The 19,333-nt window shown below is 45.2% G+C and overlaps 2 protein-coding genes and 1 non-coding gene across 5 annotated transcripts in view; 1 reads left to right on the top strand and 2 right to left on the bottom strand.

The window, feature by feature from the left end:
* LOC137631245 (uncharacterized) overlaps positions 1-19,270 on the bottom strand; it is a 98,736-nt gene extending 79,466 nt beyond the window's left edge. Inside the window, exons 1-3 of one of the 2 annotated variants that reach the window (XM_068363029.1) lie at positions 19,132-19,270; positions 5,003-5,251; positions 4,000-4,106 (exon numbers count right to left, since the gene is read on the bottom strand). In XM_068363029.1, coding sequence (XP_068219130.1) covers positions 4,000-4,106; positions 5,003-5,009 — 114 coding nt within the window. In that variant the 5' untranslated portion in view covers positions 5,010-5,251; positions 19,132-19,270. The remainder of the gene's footprint in view (positions 1-3,999; positions 4,107-5,002; positions 5,252-19,131) is intronic. The other variant, XM_068363030.1, reaches the window with a different exon arrangement.
* The window catches only part of LOC137631246 (Golgi to ER traffic protein 4 homolog), a 445,029-nt gene that overhangs the window by 154,289 nt on the left and 271,407 nt on the right, over positions 1-19,333 (top strand). The window lies entirely within an intron of this gene.
* On the bottom strand, positions 14,145-14,263 carry LOC137631509 (5S ribosomal RNA). The gene has a single exon (XR_011041902.1). It is a non-coding gene; the product is annotated as a 5S ribosomal RNA (ribosomal RNA).

Here is a 19,333-nt window from a genome sequence, read left to right as displayed (position 1 = left end):
TCATCAGAGGGTTCCTCATCCGAAACTGATGAGGAAACGGCAACGGAGTGGGCAACGTCTGACTCGCTGAATCCGGTCGCACTGGTGGATGCGTGACGGAGCCGGACGCAATATTATGGAACTGCTGCACAGTCTGTGAACTGTCAACAACCATGGGTGCGCGAGGAAGTACAGCATCAACCCGAAACTGTCTAGACCGTCTGGGTTGTGCAGTCAACACCCTACCGGGTTGCTGAGGTTGACGCACTGCGTCACAACAAGTCACCTCTGCTGGTTGTTGAACGTCCTGAACGTCAACAACCACCTCCGAGCGTCGCTTAACGTCAACGTGCGACTGGCAACCCACACTGGGTCGCATCGGTGGAGGAACCACCTCAACTGGCAGACACGAGTAGGTTACCTCAGCGTCAACAGGTCGCACAACCGACCGGTTGGAAGGTTGTTGGCCAGAAGGAGGAACCACCTCAACTGGCAGACGCGAGTAGGTTACCTCAGCGTCAACAGGGCGCACAACCGACCGGTTGGAAGGTTGTTGGCCAGAAGGAGGAACCACCTCAACTGGCAGACGCGAGTAGGTTACCTCAGCGTCAACAGGGCGCACAACCGACCGGTTGGAAGGTTGTTGGCCAGAAGGTTCTTCTCCGCATTTAAGTCCTCTATCAAGGACACAAGCTTGGACTGCATGGCTTGCAGCAAAGCCCATTTAGGGTCTACGGGAGCAGGTGTGGCAACAGACGGGGTTAGCGACTGAGGCGGAACCGTTTACCATCCCTGAAAGCCTTGTTATGTGTGACATAATAGTACAGCAAAACTTCAAAGGTTTGACAAAAGCTGAGAAGTTGACCTTAAAACAACTTGGAGCGTCTCCTGGCTAGGCGCCAGGGCGAGTCTACTAGAATTGAGAAGTCTATCTGGGCAGAGGCATGAACTCTCAAGCCGAGAACTTCTCTCGTGTCATATCAGACTCTCGCTCTATAAGCCAGTTTAAAAGAAGGGAAATCAAAGGCTGTATCCCTAAAAAAACTCCTCCTGGTGCAAAAACCAGTCGCCTAGCCAACGTAACGCTCTCTAGGAGAGCGAGAGAGCACTAGCTTAAAAACAACGGCTTCGAAGTAGCTAGGCCTAGTGTAAGTTCTGACGTTTAGGCGAACGAGGAGCAGCAGTTACAAGATCCGGACGAAGATCCTTAAAAAAATCATCATGATTTAATTAAAGTCCATAGGAGGCTAAGCAGCTTAAGGCTCCTCTCAATCTGACAGAGTCCTCAAGGGAATATCAGTAGGAGGGAGAACAGCAACTTCCTCATCCACAGGAACCTTGTCCGATAAAAGCTAGGTTACCTCAGTGAGTCTCTCACTGGTGCATAAGTAGCAGACCAGAAGGCAACGTCATGTAACTGCTTGACAGTCTGTGAACTGTCAACAACTGAACTGTCAACCACAACAGGTGTGTGAGGACGTACAGTGTCCACTCGAGACTGCTTTGACTGTCTAGACTGAGCAGTCAAAACAACTCTAGAATGCGGAAGTTGACGCACCGCGTCAAAACAAAACAACTTAGACTGTTGTTGTACCTCGCGAACGTCAACGGAAGATTCCGTGCGTCGCTGAACGTCAACATGCGGCTGGCAGGGTACACTGGAACGCATGGGTGGCGGGACTCTCTTGGAGTGCGGGAGAAGGTCGCCTCAGCGTCCACAGGACGCACAACCGTGGTTGGTTGTAGGCTAGAGGTTGGTGCAGCGTCAACCTTCTCCGCACGAAAGTCCTGCATCAATGACGTTAACTGAGACTACATGGTCTGCAGCAAAGACCACTAGGGTCTACAGGAGAAGGTGCGGCAACAGACGGTGTGACTGCCTGATGCGGTACCGCTTTGCCTCTCTTAGGAGGTGAGCAGTCGTCGGAAGACTGCAGCGAGTCCGAACTGACCCAGTGGCTACAACTGGGCCGTTGGACTTGCGCGGAAAGGACCGACTTGCGCTTAATAAGCCGCGAGACCTTGGTCCATGGTTTCTTACGAGAAACCTCTTCCGCAGACAAGGAATAAATGGGCTCTCTCGTCTTAGAGTGGGTGGGGCGATCTTGGGTAGATACGCCCGAAACCACAGAGGGAAAACGTCTGTTCGTTGATCAAGGCCTCTCGAACCCATAAGTCGTTCGACATTACTTCTCCCCTGGGCTTGGGAGCTTGCAAGAGGTCCCGGACTAGGTGAACGACAGGCACGAACAGACGAACCCTCGGACGCAACACTGTAACACTTTGCGCATATCACTTTATCGATTTTCTGTTTTGCACTTATTTCACTGAAATCGAAACTTTTACTGATTTCTACCTGAAACACGCAATTCTACCCTTCATTAAAAGGTAGTAATTGCGAAATCAGTCGTATAATGCAAGCTCATTAATACCAGCAAAAAACAGAAAACATATTTTAAGATAAAAAAAATCAGTGGCTGGGAAAAAGACTAAACACTAGTTCATATAACTACGTTTTCAATCTCTCACCGCACATAGCCTGGGGACGAGAATAAAAAACTAAAAACGTTTTATCCTTCCTCCCCGTACAGCGACTAGGGACGAGAGCAACTCGAGAAAAATGTTACCCGCTTGAACGGAACGTTTTCTCTCCTCTCTCTCCCTCCGTCTCTATCTCTCTCTCTCTTTCTCTCTTGATTTCGCACCTAAGAGAAGAGCCCAATTATATATCGTCAAAAAAACATGTTATTTGACTAAAGGAAAAAACTGAAAGGTTTTCCAAATAAAAAGTTCCTTTAATTTAGAATTTAAAACATTTAAGCTAAGAAAGAATGAACAAAACGTCAGAATCGATTTACTCTTACTGCAAAGTGAAACCGTGATACACTCTCTCTCTATCGTAACGATAGAGCGCATGTTGAACGTCCTGAACGTCAACAACTGCGTAGTCTAAAAAACTAAACGTTAGTTCATCTTTGAAAACAGTACGAAGACTATCAAAGAAATTCTTTCATAAAACATTAAATTTTAAAAAGTTTTAAATTCTTTAAAGGCTAAATACGATATAACGGGCTCAACGTTATAAAATATATAGATCTATAACGTGTTAAGCAAAATTACTAAAAACCTAAACACACTTCCGTCTAAGGGAAGGGTCGGCCATTTAAAAGTGAAAGAGAGTCCATACTCTCCTTGTCACCATAATTAAATCTATCCAAAACGAGTTCAAGTTTTGAGATGAAGATAAAACACCTGCATAGCGAAAGCTCAAAACTAGAAATGTGTACTTCACCAAAATATGTGAAAACCAATCCAGTAAGCAATAGCGAATTTAGTAGGTCTTGCCGGTGGCACGACAGAGAGAAAATTGATTCTGCAGAGCTGCAGCTTATATAATCACCGGCTAAGTTTAATATTGAAAAAACATGTTTACATATATATTGAGTAAATGAAAAGTAAGCGAATAAGTAAAGACAAAACAAACAATGGCTGCCAAGAGAGGACCAAGACAGAGACGTCTGTCACAGTCCGAGCCAAAAGTGAAAGTGAGCAGTGAGCATTCACCTGTGTGTGAGGGGGAGGAGGGGTAGCTAGCTACCACTCCCCTACCCCCCCCCCCCCCCCCGCTAACTAGCGCGGGGGTAATACACCCTCATTAAATTCTAATGGCTCGCCATTTCAGCTGCGCTAAAAGGTAACCCTTTGTAAATAGCGTGGTTTGTATTTCGGTTACGGAACAAATGTATTTTATATGAACAAATATCATAGTGGTGCTAAACTAAATCTATCAATGCTACATTACTCAAAAAAAAATTAAAAATCCCATTTCTTTCCATTTAGAGATCACTCCTTACGTAAAAATAAACCAAAATAAATTATTGAGAGGTATTGCTGTACTAGGTAAAAATTGCAAGAAACAAACAGATGCAACTGATAACACAAAAAATTCACAAAATCAAATGCCTTAGCATTTTCATAACAAACAAAACACGAAAGCTAATAATTCTTTAAATAACTCACTTTCTCCATAGTTTCTGTGACTGTTAGATGGCTGGCTGTCCTACCAAGACTTTGAGCAATGCACTGGGCACACGCCCTTAAAAGGCTGCCTGGTTTCATCTTCGAAGCTGAAAAAAATGCACCATGAGAATTTTAAAACTTAATTGAGAGGTACTCATCCCATTCTAATATAGGAAAGATAATGAAAATTAAGAGAATTTTTTTCATATTGCTGAGTCGACACCTTGAATGAAAACTACTTGCTATGCTCAACAAATATGATCAATTCTTAAATCCAGATTTTCTCATTAGCTGACAATAGTATTTAATTAATGGATGATGTTTTTTTCTATCTGATATTACAATATTGAAGTACAGCATATTTTCATATCATGTACTATATTCCACATGCTACATACTTGATTAAGCTAGTAACTCTCAATAATGGATGGTAGATAGTGTCCTTTGGCTTTACAAATCCCTTACGTACTGTGTTTTGGTTTTCTTCATATTTCCCATGTTTCTACACTGTAAAGATAGTAGAAATTACCCCAACCCCCTTTTCAAGAAACATTTCAGGCCAACGCTCTCATTGTGAGGCTAATACATACCTAATTTGGCAGTTCCATTTCTTATTGCAGCTACCACTTCTAAAGGCACTCTTAAACCCTACATCTAACAAGCTAAGAGGGGGTACCAAAAGGAAATGGGTTTATCAGGCCTCTGGCAATTAAACAAGTCAATACTGTCCTTAATTTGACTTTAGAGTAATGCAGAATAATTCAGTTTTAATGTCAAACTACAGTACCTAAATTTTAATGCAACAGCCTGGTGTGGAGCCTCCCATAGTCCAAGTTATGCTATGTCATTTTAGAATCTGACAGAGGCCTTACCTACAGAATAGTCTACAAAATGGATACTGTAATCTTAAATTTTGGGGGTTAGCACTTGTTCACTAATATTATTAGGCCTAGGCAATGTAAAAAGAAAATCTGAGGCAATTTTACAGTATATTATTCCTCACATGCCATTCAGAGATATTTTGATGTAAGATGAATAAGGACATGATGTCCTAAGTCAGCTTAGATAAGTCAGGATACAGGGTCTCCCATCTTTGGTCAGACTAAGTAAGGGTAATGCCACATCGGACGTGGGAAGTGTGAGGTACAGGCCCGACTTGGGCAGGAGAGCAGCAACAAAGCAACAAATGGCAACACCAGAAATGCCAGTACCCTTCCACTCATCACTCTCTCAGCAATCCGTAGAAGCTATCCTGCACAAATACAGTACAGGGTATTCATTATCAAATTTGGGTAGGAAATTGCTTTTAATCGAAAATGTAAATTTGACGATAAAATGTTATTTTTATAATAAAATAAATTTTTGAATATACTTACCCGGTGATTATATAAGCTGCAACTCTGTTGCTCGACAGAAAACTCTACGTTAAAAATCCGCCAGCGATCGCTATGCAGGTAGGGGGTGTACTACAACAGCGCCATCTGTCGTGCAGGTACTCAGTACTCAATGTAAACACAGAACTCAATTTTCTCCTCGGTCCACTGGGTCTCTATTGGAGGAAGGGAGGGTCCTTTAATATATAATCACCTGGTAAGTATATTCAAAAATTTATTTTATTATAAAAATGTTATTTTCATTAGTAAAATAAATTTTTGAATATACTTACCCGATAATCATGTAGCTGTCAACTCTGTTGCCGACAGAAATCTACGGTAGGGATACGCCAGCGATCGCTATACAGGTGGGGGTGAACACCACAGCGCCATCTGTGGTCAGGTACTCCAGTACTTCTTGTCAACACCACCTCAATTTTTTCCTCGGTCCACTGGTTCTCTATGGGGAGGAAGGGTGGGTCAATTAAATCATGATTATCGGGTAAGTATATTCAAAAATTTATTTTACTAATGAAAATAACATTTTTCAATATTAATCTTACCCGATAATCATGTAGCTGATTCACACCCAGGGTGGTGGGTGGAGACCAGCATACATGTTAACAAAGAAGCTAAGTATCCCGTATTTTATTTTATTAGTTATTCAAAAATAACATAAAATAAATAAGTACCTGGTAAGGAAGACGACTTGAACCATTACTCTGCCTTTATTAAGTACGTCTTCCTTACTGAGCGTAGCGGTCCTCTTAGGATGCTGAACGACTCTTAGGTGCTGAAGTATAAAGGGCTGCAACCCATACTAAAGGACCTCATCACAACCTTTAACCTCGGCGCTTCTCAAGAAAGAATTGACCACCCGCCAAATCAACAAGGATGTGGAAGGCTTCTTAGCCGACCGTACAACCCATAAAAAGTATTCAAGAGAAAGGTTAAAAAGGTTATGGGATTATGGGAATGTAGTGGCTGAGCCCCCGCCTACTACTGCATTCGTTGCTACGAATGGTCCCAGGGTGTAGCAGTTCTCGTAAAGAGACTGGACATCTTTGAGATAGAATGATGCGAACACTGACTTGCTTCTCCAATAGGTTGCATCCATAACACTCTGCAGAGAACGGTTCTGTTTGAGGGCCACTGAAGTAGCCACAGCTCTCACTTCATGTGTCCTTACCTTCAGCAAAGCAAGGTCTTCTTCCTTCAGATGAGAATGTGCTTCCCTAATCAGGAGCCTGAATAGGTAAGAAACTGAGTTCTTAGACCTTGGAAGAGAAGGCTTCTTGATAGCACACCATAAGGCTTCTGATTGTCCTCGTAAAGGTTATGACCTTTTTAGATAGTACCTAAGAGCTCTAACTGGGCAAAATACTCTCTCCAGTTCGTCCCCCACCAAGTTGGACAGGCTTGGGATCTCGAACGACTTAGGCCAAGGACGTGAAGGAAGCTCGTTTTAGCAAAAAAAAAAAAACGAGCTGCAAGGAACATGTAGCCGTTTCAGATGTGAAAACTATGTTCCTGCTGAAGGCGTGGATCTCACTTACTCTTTTAGCTGTTGTCAAGCACACGAGGAAAAGAGTTTTTAATGTGAGGTCCTTAAAAGAGGCTGATTGGAGAGGTTCAAATCTTGATGACATAAGGAACCTTAGGACCACGTCTAGATTCCAGCCTGGAGTGGACAACCGACGGTCCTTTGAGATCTTAAAAGACCTAAGGAGGTCCTGTAGATCTTTGTTGGTGGAAAGATCCAAGCCTCTGTGGCGGAAAACCGCTGCCAACATACTTCTGTAACCCTTAATCGTAGGAGCTGAAAGGGACCTTACGTTCCTTAGATGTAACAGGAAGTCAGCAATCTGGGTTACAGTGGTACTGGATGAGGAAACTGCATTGGCCTTGTACCAGCTTCGGAAGACTTCCCCTTTAGACTGATAGACTCTGAGAGTAGATGTCCTCCTTGCTCTGGCAATCGCTCTGGCTGCCTCCTTCGAAAAGCCCCTAGCTCTTGAGAGTCTTTCGAAAGTCTGAAGGCAGTCAGACGAAGAGCGTGGAGGTTTGGATGTACCTTCTTTACGTGAGGTAGACGTAGAAGGTCCACTCCTAGAGGAAGAGTCCTGGGAATGTTGACCAGCCATTGCAGTACCTCTATGAACCATTCTCTCGCGGGCCAGAGCGGAGCCAACCAACGTCAGCCGTGTCCCTTAGCGAGAGGCGAACTTCTGAAGTACCCTGTTGACAATCTTGAACGGCGGGAATGCATAAAGGTCGAGATGGGACCAATCCAGCAGAAAAGCATCCACGTGAACTGCTGCTGGGTCTGTAATCGGAGAACAATACAACGGGAGCCTCTAGGTTATCGAGGTAGCGAACAGATCTATGGTTGGCTGACCCCACAGGGCCCAAAGTCTGCTGCAAACATTCTTGTGAAGGGTCCACTCTGTGGGGATGACCTGACCCTTCCGGCTGAGGCGATCTGCCATGACATTCATATCGCCCTGAATGAACCTCGTTACCAGCGTGAGCTTTCGATCTTTTGACCAGATGAGGAGGTCCCTTGCGATCTAGAACAACTTCCACGAAAGAGTCCCTCCCTGCTTGGAGATGTAAGCCAAGGCTGTGGTGTTGTCAGAGTCCACCTCCACCACCTTGTTAAGCTGGAGGGACTTGAAGTTTAACAAGGCCAGATGAACCGCCAACAGCTCCTTGCAATAGATGTGAAGTGTCCTTAGCTCCTGATTCCATGTACCCGAGCATTCCTGTCCGTCCAAAGTCGCACCCCAGCCCGTGTCTGATGCGTCAGAGAAGAGATGGCGGTCGGGTTTCTGAACAGCCAAAGGTAGACTTCCTTGAGAAGAAAGCTGTTCTTTCACCACGTGAGAGTAGACCTCCTCTCTTCGGAAACAGGAACTGAGATCGTCTCTAGCGTCATGTCCTTTATCCAGTGAGCCGCTAGATGATACTGAAGGGGGGGGAAGTGGGGTCTCCCTAACTCGATGAACAGGGCCAGCGATGAAAGTGTCCCTGTTAGACTCATCCACTACCTGACTGAGCATCGGTTCCTTCTCAGCATGCTCTGGAAGCAATCTAGGGCTTAGTAGATCTTTGGGGCCGACGGAAAAGCCCGAAAAGCTCGACTCTGAAGATCCATACCCAGGAAGACAATGGTCTGGGATGGGACGAGCTGGGACTCCTCAAAATTGACCAGGAGGCCCAGTTCCTTGGTCAGATCCATAGTCCATCTGAGAATCTCCAGACAGCGACGACTTGTGGGAGCTCTTAAAAGCTAGTCGTCTGACGGAGCCGGACACAAGATCATGGTACTGCTGCACAGTCTGTGAACTGTCAACCATGGGAAAGCGAGGAAGTACAGTGACAACCCGAAGCTGTCTAGACTGTCTGGGTCGTAAAGACAACTCCTTATCGGGTTGCTGAGGTTGCCGCACTGCGTCACAACAAGTCACTTCTGCTGGTTGTTGAACGTCTTCCCAGTGACACACTGACTCCGTAAACAAAAAATCCTCTAACAAGGACTAAGCTTGGACTGCATGTCTTGCAACACAGCTCAAGGTCTATGGAAGCAGGTGTGGTAACAGACGGGGTTAGCGACTGAAGTGGAACCATTACCCTCCCTGGAAGCATGTTATGCTTAAATAAAAGTCCATAGGAGGCTAAGCAGCTAAAGGCTCCTCTCCAAATGACAGAGTCCTCAAGGGAATATCAGAAGGAGGGAGAATAGCACTTTCTCATCTACAGGAACCATATCCGAGAAAAGCTAAGTTTTCTCAGTGAGGGTTTCACTGGTGCAAAAGCAGCAGACTAGAAGGCAACGTTATGAAACTGCTTGACAGTCTAGTGAGTTGGCAACAACCAAAGATGTGTGACTGAGAAGCATGCGGTAAGGTATGCAGAGCATGCTGTATGCAGAGCATGCTGTATGTAGAGCATGCTGTAAGGTAAGCAGAGCATGTTGCATGGCGTGCGGCTTATGCTGCATGGGATGAGGCTCATGCTGCATGGGATGAGGCTCATGCTGCATGGGATGAGGCTCATGCTGCATGGTATGAGGCTCATGCTGCATGGGATGAGGCTCAAGCTGCAAGGGATGAGGCTTATGCCGCATGCGTTGAGGAGGATGCATAGCATGAGGCTCCTCATAGCATGAGACTCCTGCCTCATGGGTTGAGGAGGATTCCGCATAGCATGAGGCTCCTGCCTCATGGGTTGAGGGGGATGCCGCATAGCATGAGGCTGCCTCATGGGTAGAGGAGGATGTCGCATAGCATGAGGCTCCTGCCTCATGGGTTGAGGAGGATGCCGCAAAGCATGAGGCTCCTGCCTCATGGTTTGAGGAGGATGCCGCATAGCATGAGGCTCCTGTGAAGTTCCTGCCTCAAGAGTTGCGTCTGCCTCAAGGGTTGAGGAGGTAGCTGCGCAGAGAGAGGCTCATGCTGTGAAGAATGCGGTTGCTGCATGCGTTGAGGCGGCTGCCTCATAGCATGAGGTTCCTCAAGAGTTGAGGCTCTTGCCTCAAGAGTTGAGGTTCTTGCCTCAAGAGTGGAGGTGGCTGCCGCAAGAGTTGAGGTTGCTGCCTCAAGGATGGGGGAGGTTGCCGCAACGCAAGAGGTTGCTGCCTCGAGGATGGAGGAGGTTGTCGCAACACATGAAGCTCCTGCCTCAAGGGTAGAGTAGGTTGCTGCAAAGCATAAGGCTCCTGCCTCAAGTGTTGAGGAGGTTGCCGCAAAGCAAGAGGCTCCTGCCTCAAGGAAAGTGGAGGTTGCTGCACAGCGCTGGTATCTGGCAACTCCCAATGCGGCAGCTCACGCGTGGAGGTAGGTTGAGGAACCTCAACATCATACGTCTGGCAGGGTGGCCTGCGCAGAGGTGGAGTTGAGGCGGCTGCCTCATGAGCTGCACAGCGCTGGTATCTGGCAACTCCCAATGCGGCAGCTCACGCGTGGAGGTAGCTTGAGGAACCTCAACATCATACGTCTGGCAGGCTGGACTGCGTAGAGGTGGAAGAGCGCTCGCAGGAGGAGGTGTGCTAACCTTCTCTGCCTGAAACTCCTGCATCAACACCGCAAGCTGAGACTGCATTGTCAGCAGCATAGACCACTAGAGTTTAAGAAAGACAACAACAAACGGAGCTACTGTCCGTTGAAACTGAGGGTCTAAAACAGCTGGTGCGGCAACAGACGGAGTTACTGTCTGTTGCGATACCACCTTGCCTCTCTGGGAGGTGTGCAGTTGTCGTACTGCAGCAAGTCCGAACTGACCCAGTGCTAATGGCTACACCTAGGAGTTGGACTTGCGCGGAAGGGACCGACTTGCACTTAAAAGCTGCAAGATTTGGTCCATGGTTTCTGCGAGAAACCTCTTCCGCAGACGAGGAATAAAAGGGCTCTCTCGTCTTTGTGTGGGTGGGGTGATCACGTTGGTTACGTGAGTTGGTAACACCCGAAACCACGGAGGGAAACGTCTGTTCGTCGATCAAGGCCTGCTGAACCCATAAGTCCTTCGACATTACTTCTCCCCTGGGCTTGGGAGCTTGTAAGAGGTCCCAGACTAGGCGAACAACTGGCACGAACAGACGAACCCTCGAACGCAACACTGTAACACTTTGCGCTTATCACTTTATCACTTTTGATTTTCTGTTTGCACTTATTTCACTGAACTCGAAACTTTAAGTGGTTTGTACCTGAAACACGCAATTCTATCCTTCATTAAAAGTTAGTAATTGCGAAAACAGTATTACAATGTAACAGAAAAACATAATGAAAGATAAATAATTCAGTGGCTGGAAAAGAGACTAAACACTAGATCAAATAAACTACGTTTAAAATCTCTCACCGCATAAAGCCTGAGAACAAGAATAAAACTCTAGAAACGTTTACCTTCTTCCCCTAAGGAGACTAGGGAGAAGAGCAAAAACGATAACAACGTTACCCGCTTGAACGAAACGTTTATCCTCCTCTCTCTCCCTCCGTCTCTATCTCTCTCTCTCTCTCTCTTGACTTAGCACCTGAGAGAAGAGCCCAATATATATATCGTTAAAACATATTATTGTTAAAGGAAAAAAACTGAAAGATTTCCCAAATAAAAAGTTCCTTTATTAGAATTAAAACCATTTAAGCTAAGAAAGAATGAACAAAACGCTAGAATCGGTTTACTCTTACTGCAACGTGACACCGTGATAGACTCTCTCTCTATCGTAACGATAGAGCGCAAGTTGAACGTTCTGAACGTCAACAACTGCAGAGACAAAACAAAACGTTAGTTCAACTTTGAAAACAGTACAAGACTATCAAAGAAATTCTTTAAAAAACATTAAAATAGCATAATATGTTAACAGGTAAAAACGAAATGACGGGCTCAATGTTAATTAACTTCGGATCCAAGAAAAGACCGCCTACTATTAGGAAAGGTCGAATATAAACAAATATAAAAATTAATTTTAATAAGTTTATAATAATTTAAGGAAGTTAATCAAAGAGGCCTATAAAAGGCGGAGAGATATAAAATAAATCTATAACTTTTGTTAAGCAAAATTAAGAGAGTCTATACTCTCTTCGACACCAACACTTCCGTCTAAGGGAAGGGTCGGCCATTTAAAAGTGAAAGAGAGTTCATACTCTCTTCGTACCAAAATTAAATAAAAAATTAAATCAAATTCTTGCTAAGCTAATGATATAGCTTCCTGAATAGCGAAGGCTAAATTCTAGAGCAAATACATCACCAAATCGTGAGCAATAACTCCAGAATCAACAGCGTATCCATGTAGGTCTAGCCGGAGGCACGACAGAGGAAAAATTGAGGTGGTGTTGACAAGAAGTACTGGAGTACCTGACCACAGATGGCGCTGTGGTGTTCACCCCCACCTGTATAGCGATCGCTGGCGTATCCCTACCGTAGATTTCTGTCGGCAACAGAGTTGACAGCTACATGATTATCGGGTAAGATTAATATTGAAAAATAACATTTTTCAATATTAAACTTAGCCGGTGATTATATAAGCTGATTCACACCCAGGGGGGTGGGTAGAGACCAGCAATAATTGTTTACATTATTTTGAGCTAAGGATTTTTTATTTCATTTTAGCAGTTATTCAAAATAACAAACATAAAATAAATAAGTACCTGGTAAGGAAGTCGACTTGAACAATTACTCTGCCTTTTTAAGTACGTCTTCCTTACGGAGCCTCGCGATCCTCTTAGGATGCTGAGCGACCCCTAGGAGCTGAAGTATCAAGGGTTGCAACCCATACTACAGGACCTCATCAAAACCTCTAATCTAGGCGCTTCTCAAGAAAAGAATTTGACCACCCGCCAAATCAACCAGGATGCGAAAGGCTTCTTAGCCTTCCGGACAACCCAAAAAACAATAAAAAACATTTCAAGAGAAAGATTAAAAAGGTTATGGAATTAGGGAATTGTAGTGGTTGAGCCCTCACCCACTACTGCACTCGTTGCTACGAATGGTCCCAGAGTGTAGCAGTTCTCTTAAAGAGACTGGACATTCTTAAGATAAAAAGACGCGAACACTGACTTGCTTTTCCAATAGGTTGCGTCGATTATACTTTGCAGAGATCTATTTTGCTTAAAGGCCACGGAAGTTGCGACAGCTCTAACTTCGTGTGTCCTTACCTTCAGCAAAGCTTGGTCTTCCTCATTCAGATGGGAATGAGCTTCTCGTATTAACAGTCTGATAAAATAGGATAAAGCATTCTTTGACATAGGCCAAGATGGTTTCTTAACTGAACACCATAAAGCTTCAGACGGGCCTCGTAAAGGTTTAGTTCGTTTTAAATAGAACTTAAGAGCTCTTACAGGGCATAAGACTCTTTCTAGTTCATTTCCAACCATACGATAAGTTTGGAATATCGAACGATATTGGCCAAGGCCGAGAAGGCAGCTCGTTTTTGGCTAGAAAACCAAGTTGTAGAACATGTAGCCGTTTCGGATGAGAATCCGATGTTCTTGCTGAAGGCATGAATCTCACTGACTCTTTTAGCTGTGGCTAAGCATACCAGGAAAAGAGTCTTTAAGGTGAGATCTTTCAGGGAGGCTGATTGTAGCGGTTCGAACCTGTCTGACATAAGGAATCTTAGTACCACGTCTAAATTCCAACCAGGTGTAACCAAACGACGCTCCTTCGTGGTCTCAAAAGACTTAAGGAGGTCCTGTAGATCTTTATTGTTGGAAAGATCTAAGCCTCTGTGACGGAAGACTGATGCCAACATGCTTCTGTAACCCTTGATAGTGGGAGCTGAAAGAGATCGTTCTTTCCTCAGAAGTAAGAGGAAGTCAGCTATTTAAGTTACAGAGGTACTGGTCGAGGATACGGATACTGACTTGCACCAGTTTCGGAAGATTTCCCACTTCGATTGGTAGACTCTAAGGGTGGATGTTCTCCTTGCTCTAGCAATCGCTCTGGCTGCCTCCTTCGAAAAGCCTCTAGCTCTCGAGAGTCTTTCGATAGTCTGAAGGCAGTCAGACGAAGAGCGTGGAGGCCTTGGTGTACCTTTTTTACGTGTGGCTGACGTAGAAGGTCCACCCTTAGGGGAAGTGTTCTGGGAACGTCTACTAGCCATCGAAGTACCTCGGTGAACCATTCTCTCGCGGGCCAGAGGGAAGCAACTAGCGTCAACCTTGTCCCTTCGTGAGAGGCGAACTTCTGCAGTACCTTGTTGACAAACTTGAACGGAGGGAATGCATATAGATCTAGATGTGACCAATCTAGGAGAAAGGCATCTATATGAACTGCTAATGCCAACAGTATCTGGTGTTCCCAGGCGGTCACCCATCCAAGTACTGACCAGACCCAACGTTGCTTAAGTTCGCTGATCGGACGAGAAGCGGTGTTTTCAACGTGGTAAGGCCGTTGACTGCTGGGTCCGGGATTGGAGAGCAAAATATTGGGAGCCTCTTGGTCATCGAGGTTGCGAAGAGATCTATGGTTGGCTGGCCCCAGGTGGCCCAAAGTCTCTTGCATGCATCCTTGTGGAGGGTCCATTCTGTTGGAATTATTTATCCCTTTCGACTGAGACACTTTGCCAAGACATTCAAGTTGCCTTGGATGAACCTCGTTACTAGTGATATGTCTAGACCTTTTGACCAAGTGAGGAGGTCCCATGCGATCTCGTACAACGTCAGAGAGTAGGTCCCTCCTTGCTTGGAGATGTACGCCAAAGCCGTGGTGTTGCCCGAGTTCACCTCCACCACTTTTCCTTGAAGGAGAGACCTGAAGCTTTTCCAGGCCAGACGTACTGCCAGTAGCTCCTTGCAGTTGAAATGCATTGTCCTTTGACTCGAGTTCCATAATCCCAAGCATTCCCGACCGTCTAATGTCGCACCCCAGCCTACGTCCGATGCGTCCGAGAAGAGAACGTGGTTGGGAGTCTGAACAGTCAGGGGAAGACCCTCTCTTAGGTTGATATAGTCCTTTCACCAAATCAGACAAGACTTTATCTTTTCGGAAACCGGGATCGAGACCGCTTCTAGCGTCTTGTCCTTTTTCCAGTGAAAAGCTAGATGGTATAGAAGAGGATGGAGGTGTAGTCTTCCTAGTGACACAAATTGATCCACGGATGACAGCGTCCCTACCAGACTCATCCACAGCCTGACTGAGCAGCGTTCCTTCTTCAGCATCTTCTGGATGGATAGCAGGGCTGGGGGCTGATCGTCTTGTTCAGCAACGTCCTCATCAGAGGGTTCCTCATCCGAAACTGATGAGGAAACGGCAACGGAGTGGGCAACGTCTGACTCGTTGAATCCGGTCGCACTGGTGGATGCGTGACGGAGCCGGACGCAAAATCATGGAACTGCTGCACAGTCTGTGAACTGTCAACAACCATGGGTGCGCGAGGAAGTACAGCATCAACCCGAAACTGTCTAGACCGTCTGGGTTGTGCAGTCAACACCCTACCGGGTTGCTGAGGTTGACGCACTGCGTCACAACAAGTCACCTCTGCTGGTTGTTGAACGTCCTGAACGTCAACAACCACCTCCGAGCGTCGCTTAACGCCAACGTGCGGCTGGCAACCCACACTGGGTCGCATCGGTGGAGGAACCACCTCAACTGGCAGACGCGAGTAGGTTACCACAGCGTCAACAGGGCGCACAACCGACCGGTTGGAAGGTTGTTGGCCAGAAGGTTCTTCTCCGCATTTAAGTCCTCTATCAAGGACACAAGCTTGGACTGCATGTCTTGCAGCAAAGCCCATTTAGGGTCTACGGGAGCAGGTGTGGCAACAGACGGGGTTAGCGACTGAGGCGGAACCGTTTACCATCCCTGAAAGCCTTGTTATGCGTGACATAATAGTACAGCAAAACTTCAAAGGCTCGACAACAGCTGAGAAGTTGACCTGTAAACAACTTGGAGCGTCTCCTGGCTAGGCGCCAGGGAGAGTCTACTAGAATTGAGAAGTCTATCTGGGCAGAGGCATGAACTCCCAAGCCGAGAACTTCTCTCGTGTCAGATCAGACTCTCGCTCTATAAACCAGTTTAAAAGAAGGGAAAGCAAAGGCTGTATCCCCCAAACTCCTCCTGGTGAAAAAACCAGTCGCCTAGCCAACGTAACGCTCTCTAGGAGAGCGAGAGAGCACTAGCTTAAAAACAACGGCTTCGAAGTAGCTAGGCCTAGTGTAAGTTCTGACGTTTAGGCGAACGAGGAGCAGCAGTTACAAGATCCGGACGAAGATCCTTAAAAAAATCATCATGATTTAATTAAAGTCCATAGTAGGCTAAGCAGCTTAAGGCTCCTCTCCATCTGACAGAGTCCTCAAGGGAATATCAGTAGGAGGGAGAACAGCAACTTCCTCATCTACAGGAACCTTGTCCGATAAAAGCTGAGTCTCTCACTGGTGCATTAGTAGCGGACCAGAACGCAACGTCATGTAACTGCTTGACAGTCTGTGAACTGTCAACAACTGAACTGTCAACCACAACAGGTGCGTGAGGACGTACAGCGTCCACTCGAGACTGCTTTGACTGCCTAGACTGAGCAGTCAAAACAACTCTAGAATGCGGAGGTTGACGCACCGCGTCAAAACAAAACAACTTAGACTGTTGTTGTACCTCGCGAACGTCAACGGAAGGTTCCGTGCGTCGCTGAACGTCAACATGCGGCTGGCAGGGTACACTGGAACGCATGGGTGGCGGGACTCTCTCAGCTGGAGTGCGGCAGAAGGTCGCCTCAGCGTCCACAGGACGCACAACCGTGGTTGGTTGTAGGCTAGAGGTTGGTGCAGTGTCAACCTTCTCCGCACGAAAGTCCTGCATCAATGACGTTAACTGAGACTGCATGGTCTGCAGCAAAGACCACTTAGGGTCTACAGGAGAAGGTGCGGCAACAGACGGTGTGACTGCCTGATGCGGTACCGCTTTGCCTCTCTTAGGAGGTGAGCAGTCGTCGGAAGACTGCAGCGAGTCCGAACTGACCCAGTGGCTACAACTGGGCCGTTGGACTTGCGCGGAAGGGACCGACTTGCGCTTAAGAAGCCGCGAGACCTTGGTCCATGGTTTCTTACGAGAAATCTCTTCCGCAGACGAGGAATAAATGGGCTCTCTCGTCTTTGTGTGGGTGGGGCGATCTTGGGTAGATACGCCCGAAACCACGGAGGGAACGTCTGTTCGCTGATTAAAGCCTCTCGAACCCTTTGGTCGTACGACATTGCTTCTCCCCTGGGCTTGGGAGCTTGCAAGAGGTCCCGGACTGGGAGGACGACAGGCACGAACAGACGAACCCTCGGACGCAACACTGTAACACTTTGCGCACTGTAACACTTTGCGTATATCACTTTATCACTTCGATTTTCTGTTTTGCACTTATTTCTACCTGAAACATGCAATTCTACCCTTCATTAAAAGGTAGTAATTGCGAAATTAGTTGTATAATGCAAGCTCATAATACCAGCAAAAAACAGAAAACATATTTAAGATAAAAAGAAAAATCAGTGGCTGGGAAAGAGACTAAACACTAGTTCATATAACTACGTTTTAAATCTCTCACCGCACATAGCCTGGGGACGAGAATAAAAACCTAAAAACGTTTTATCTTTCCTCCCCGTACAGAGACTAGGGACGAGAGTAACACGAGAACAACGTTACCCCCTTGAACGGAACGTTTACTCTCCTCTCTCTCCCTCCGTCTCTATCTCTCTCTCTCTCTTTCTCTCTTGATTTCGCACCTAAGAGAAGAGCCCAATTATATATCGTCAAAACAAACATGTTATTTGACTAAAGGAAAAAACTGAAAGGTTTTTCAATTAAAAAGTTCCTTTAAATTAGAATTTAAAACATTTAAGCTAAGAAAGAATGAACAAAACGTCAGAATCGATTTACTCTTACTGCAAAGTGAAACCGTGATACACTCTCTCTCTATCGTAACGATAGAGCGCATGTTGAACGTCCTGAACGTCAACAACTGCGTAGCATAAAAAACTAAACGTTAGTTCATCTTTGAAAACAGTACGAAGACTATCAAAGAAAATCTTTCATAAAATATTACATTTAAAAAGTTTTAATTCCTTAGCTCTATAAAAGCTAACTACAATATAAAGGGCTCAACGTTGATTAACTTCGGTTTCCAAGTTAGGACCCCCTACTCTTAGGAAAGTTCTATATAAACAAAACATTAAAATTATTTCATATGTTTATAATAAATGGAAAGTTAATCGAAGAGGCCTAATAAAGGCGGAGAGATAAATATATAGAGGAAAATTTATAACGTGATATATTTACTAAAAGCCTAAACATACTTCCGTGTAAGGGAAGGGTCGGCCATTTAAAAGTGAAAGAAAGTCCATACTATCTTTGTCACCATAATTAAATCTATCCAAAATGAGTTCAAGTTTTGAGATGAAGATAAAACACCTGCATAGCGAAAGCTCAAAACTAGAATAGTGTACTTCACCAATAGTTGTGAAAACAAATCCAGTTAGCACAGCGAATTAGTAGGTCTTGCCGGTAGCCCGACAGAGAGAAAATTGAGTTCTGTGTTTACATTGAGTACTGAGTACCTGCACGACAGATGGCGCTGTTGTAGTACACCCCCTACCTGCATAGCGATCGCTGGCGGATTTTTAACGTAGAGTTTTCTGTCGAGCAACAGAGTTGCAGCTTATATAATCACCGGCTAAGTTTAATATTGAAAATTATGCAAACTAGTATGGACTTAGTTTTTTAATAAAAAGAAAAGGATAAGTAAATTTTAGCTTAGGGAATTGGAACAAAATAGCTTCCAATTCATCTATCTTTACTGTACTAACCAAGCTGCAACCCTAGTAGGAAAAGCAGGATTCTATAGGCCAAGCGGTAAAATCATGATACAAATTGATACGAGACCTGTCAACTAGTTCAACAGAAGAAGCCTTTGTAGTTTGTTGGGACATTTTGTAAAAACTTTTTCAAAGGTTATTAGACACAAGAACACCTAACCTACGGTTCCTTACCTAACCTAACCTTAGGAGCCATCTTCTTATCTACCTACCTCCCAGGGGGTATGGCCCCTATGACCCATCCTTACACAACCATATTCGTAGCTCACCGTGTCCCAACGAGCTACATTCACCCCAAAAAATTTTAATACTATAAAATGTTGAAATTTATGATGGAGAAGGCAATAAATTTGAAATTAACTGCATATCTAATATTATGTACAGGATAGTGCAACTTGGGAAAATATGAATGCGAAGGATGGTCAGAATTATGAATCAACTCTTTTATATAGCCTTATATAGACATAGTTACTAACCTTAATTATTCAATTGACTATTAAATCATCCAGTTTACTCATCGTCGTTCTAGAAAACAAATATTTTTGCCAAAATAGCGCAAGCCTCCCCTTTGTTTACAATGAAAGACATCTGTGGCAGGTTGACCACAGACGGGTATTGCCTTTGCAACGGCACATCTGTTATGGATCCAAAACACGTTAGACGACAAGTTTTTATCCA

The sequence above is a fragment of the Palaemon carinicauda genome, chromosome 39, assembly GCF_036898095.1.
Source record: "Palaemon carinicauda isolate YSFRI2023 chromosome 39, ASM3689809v2, whole genome shotgun sequence".
Classification (NCBI taxonomy): domain Eukaryota; kingdom Metazoa; phylum Arthropoda; class Malacostraca; order Decapoda; family Palaemonidae; genus Palaemon; species Palaemon carinicauda.
The sequence above is the reverse complement of the archived record's forward strand: the minus strand, read 5'-3'. Positions and strand labels throughout refer to the sequence as shown.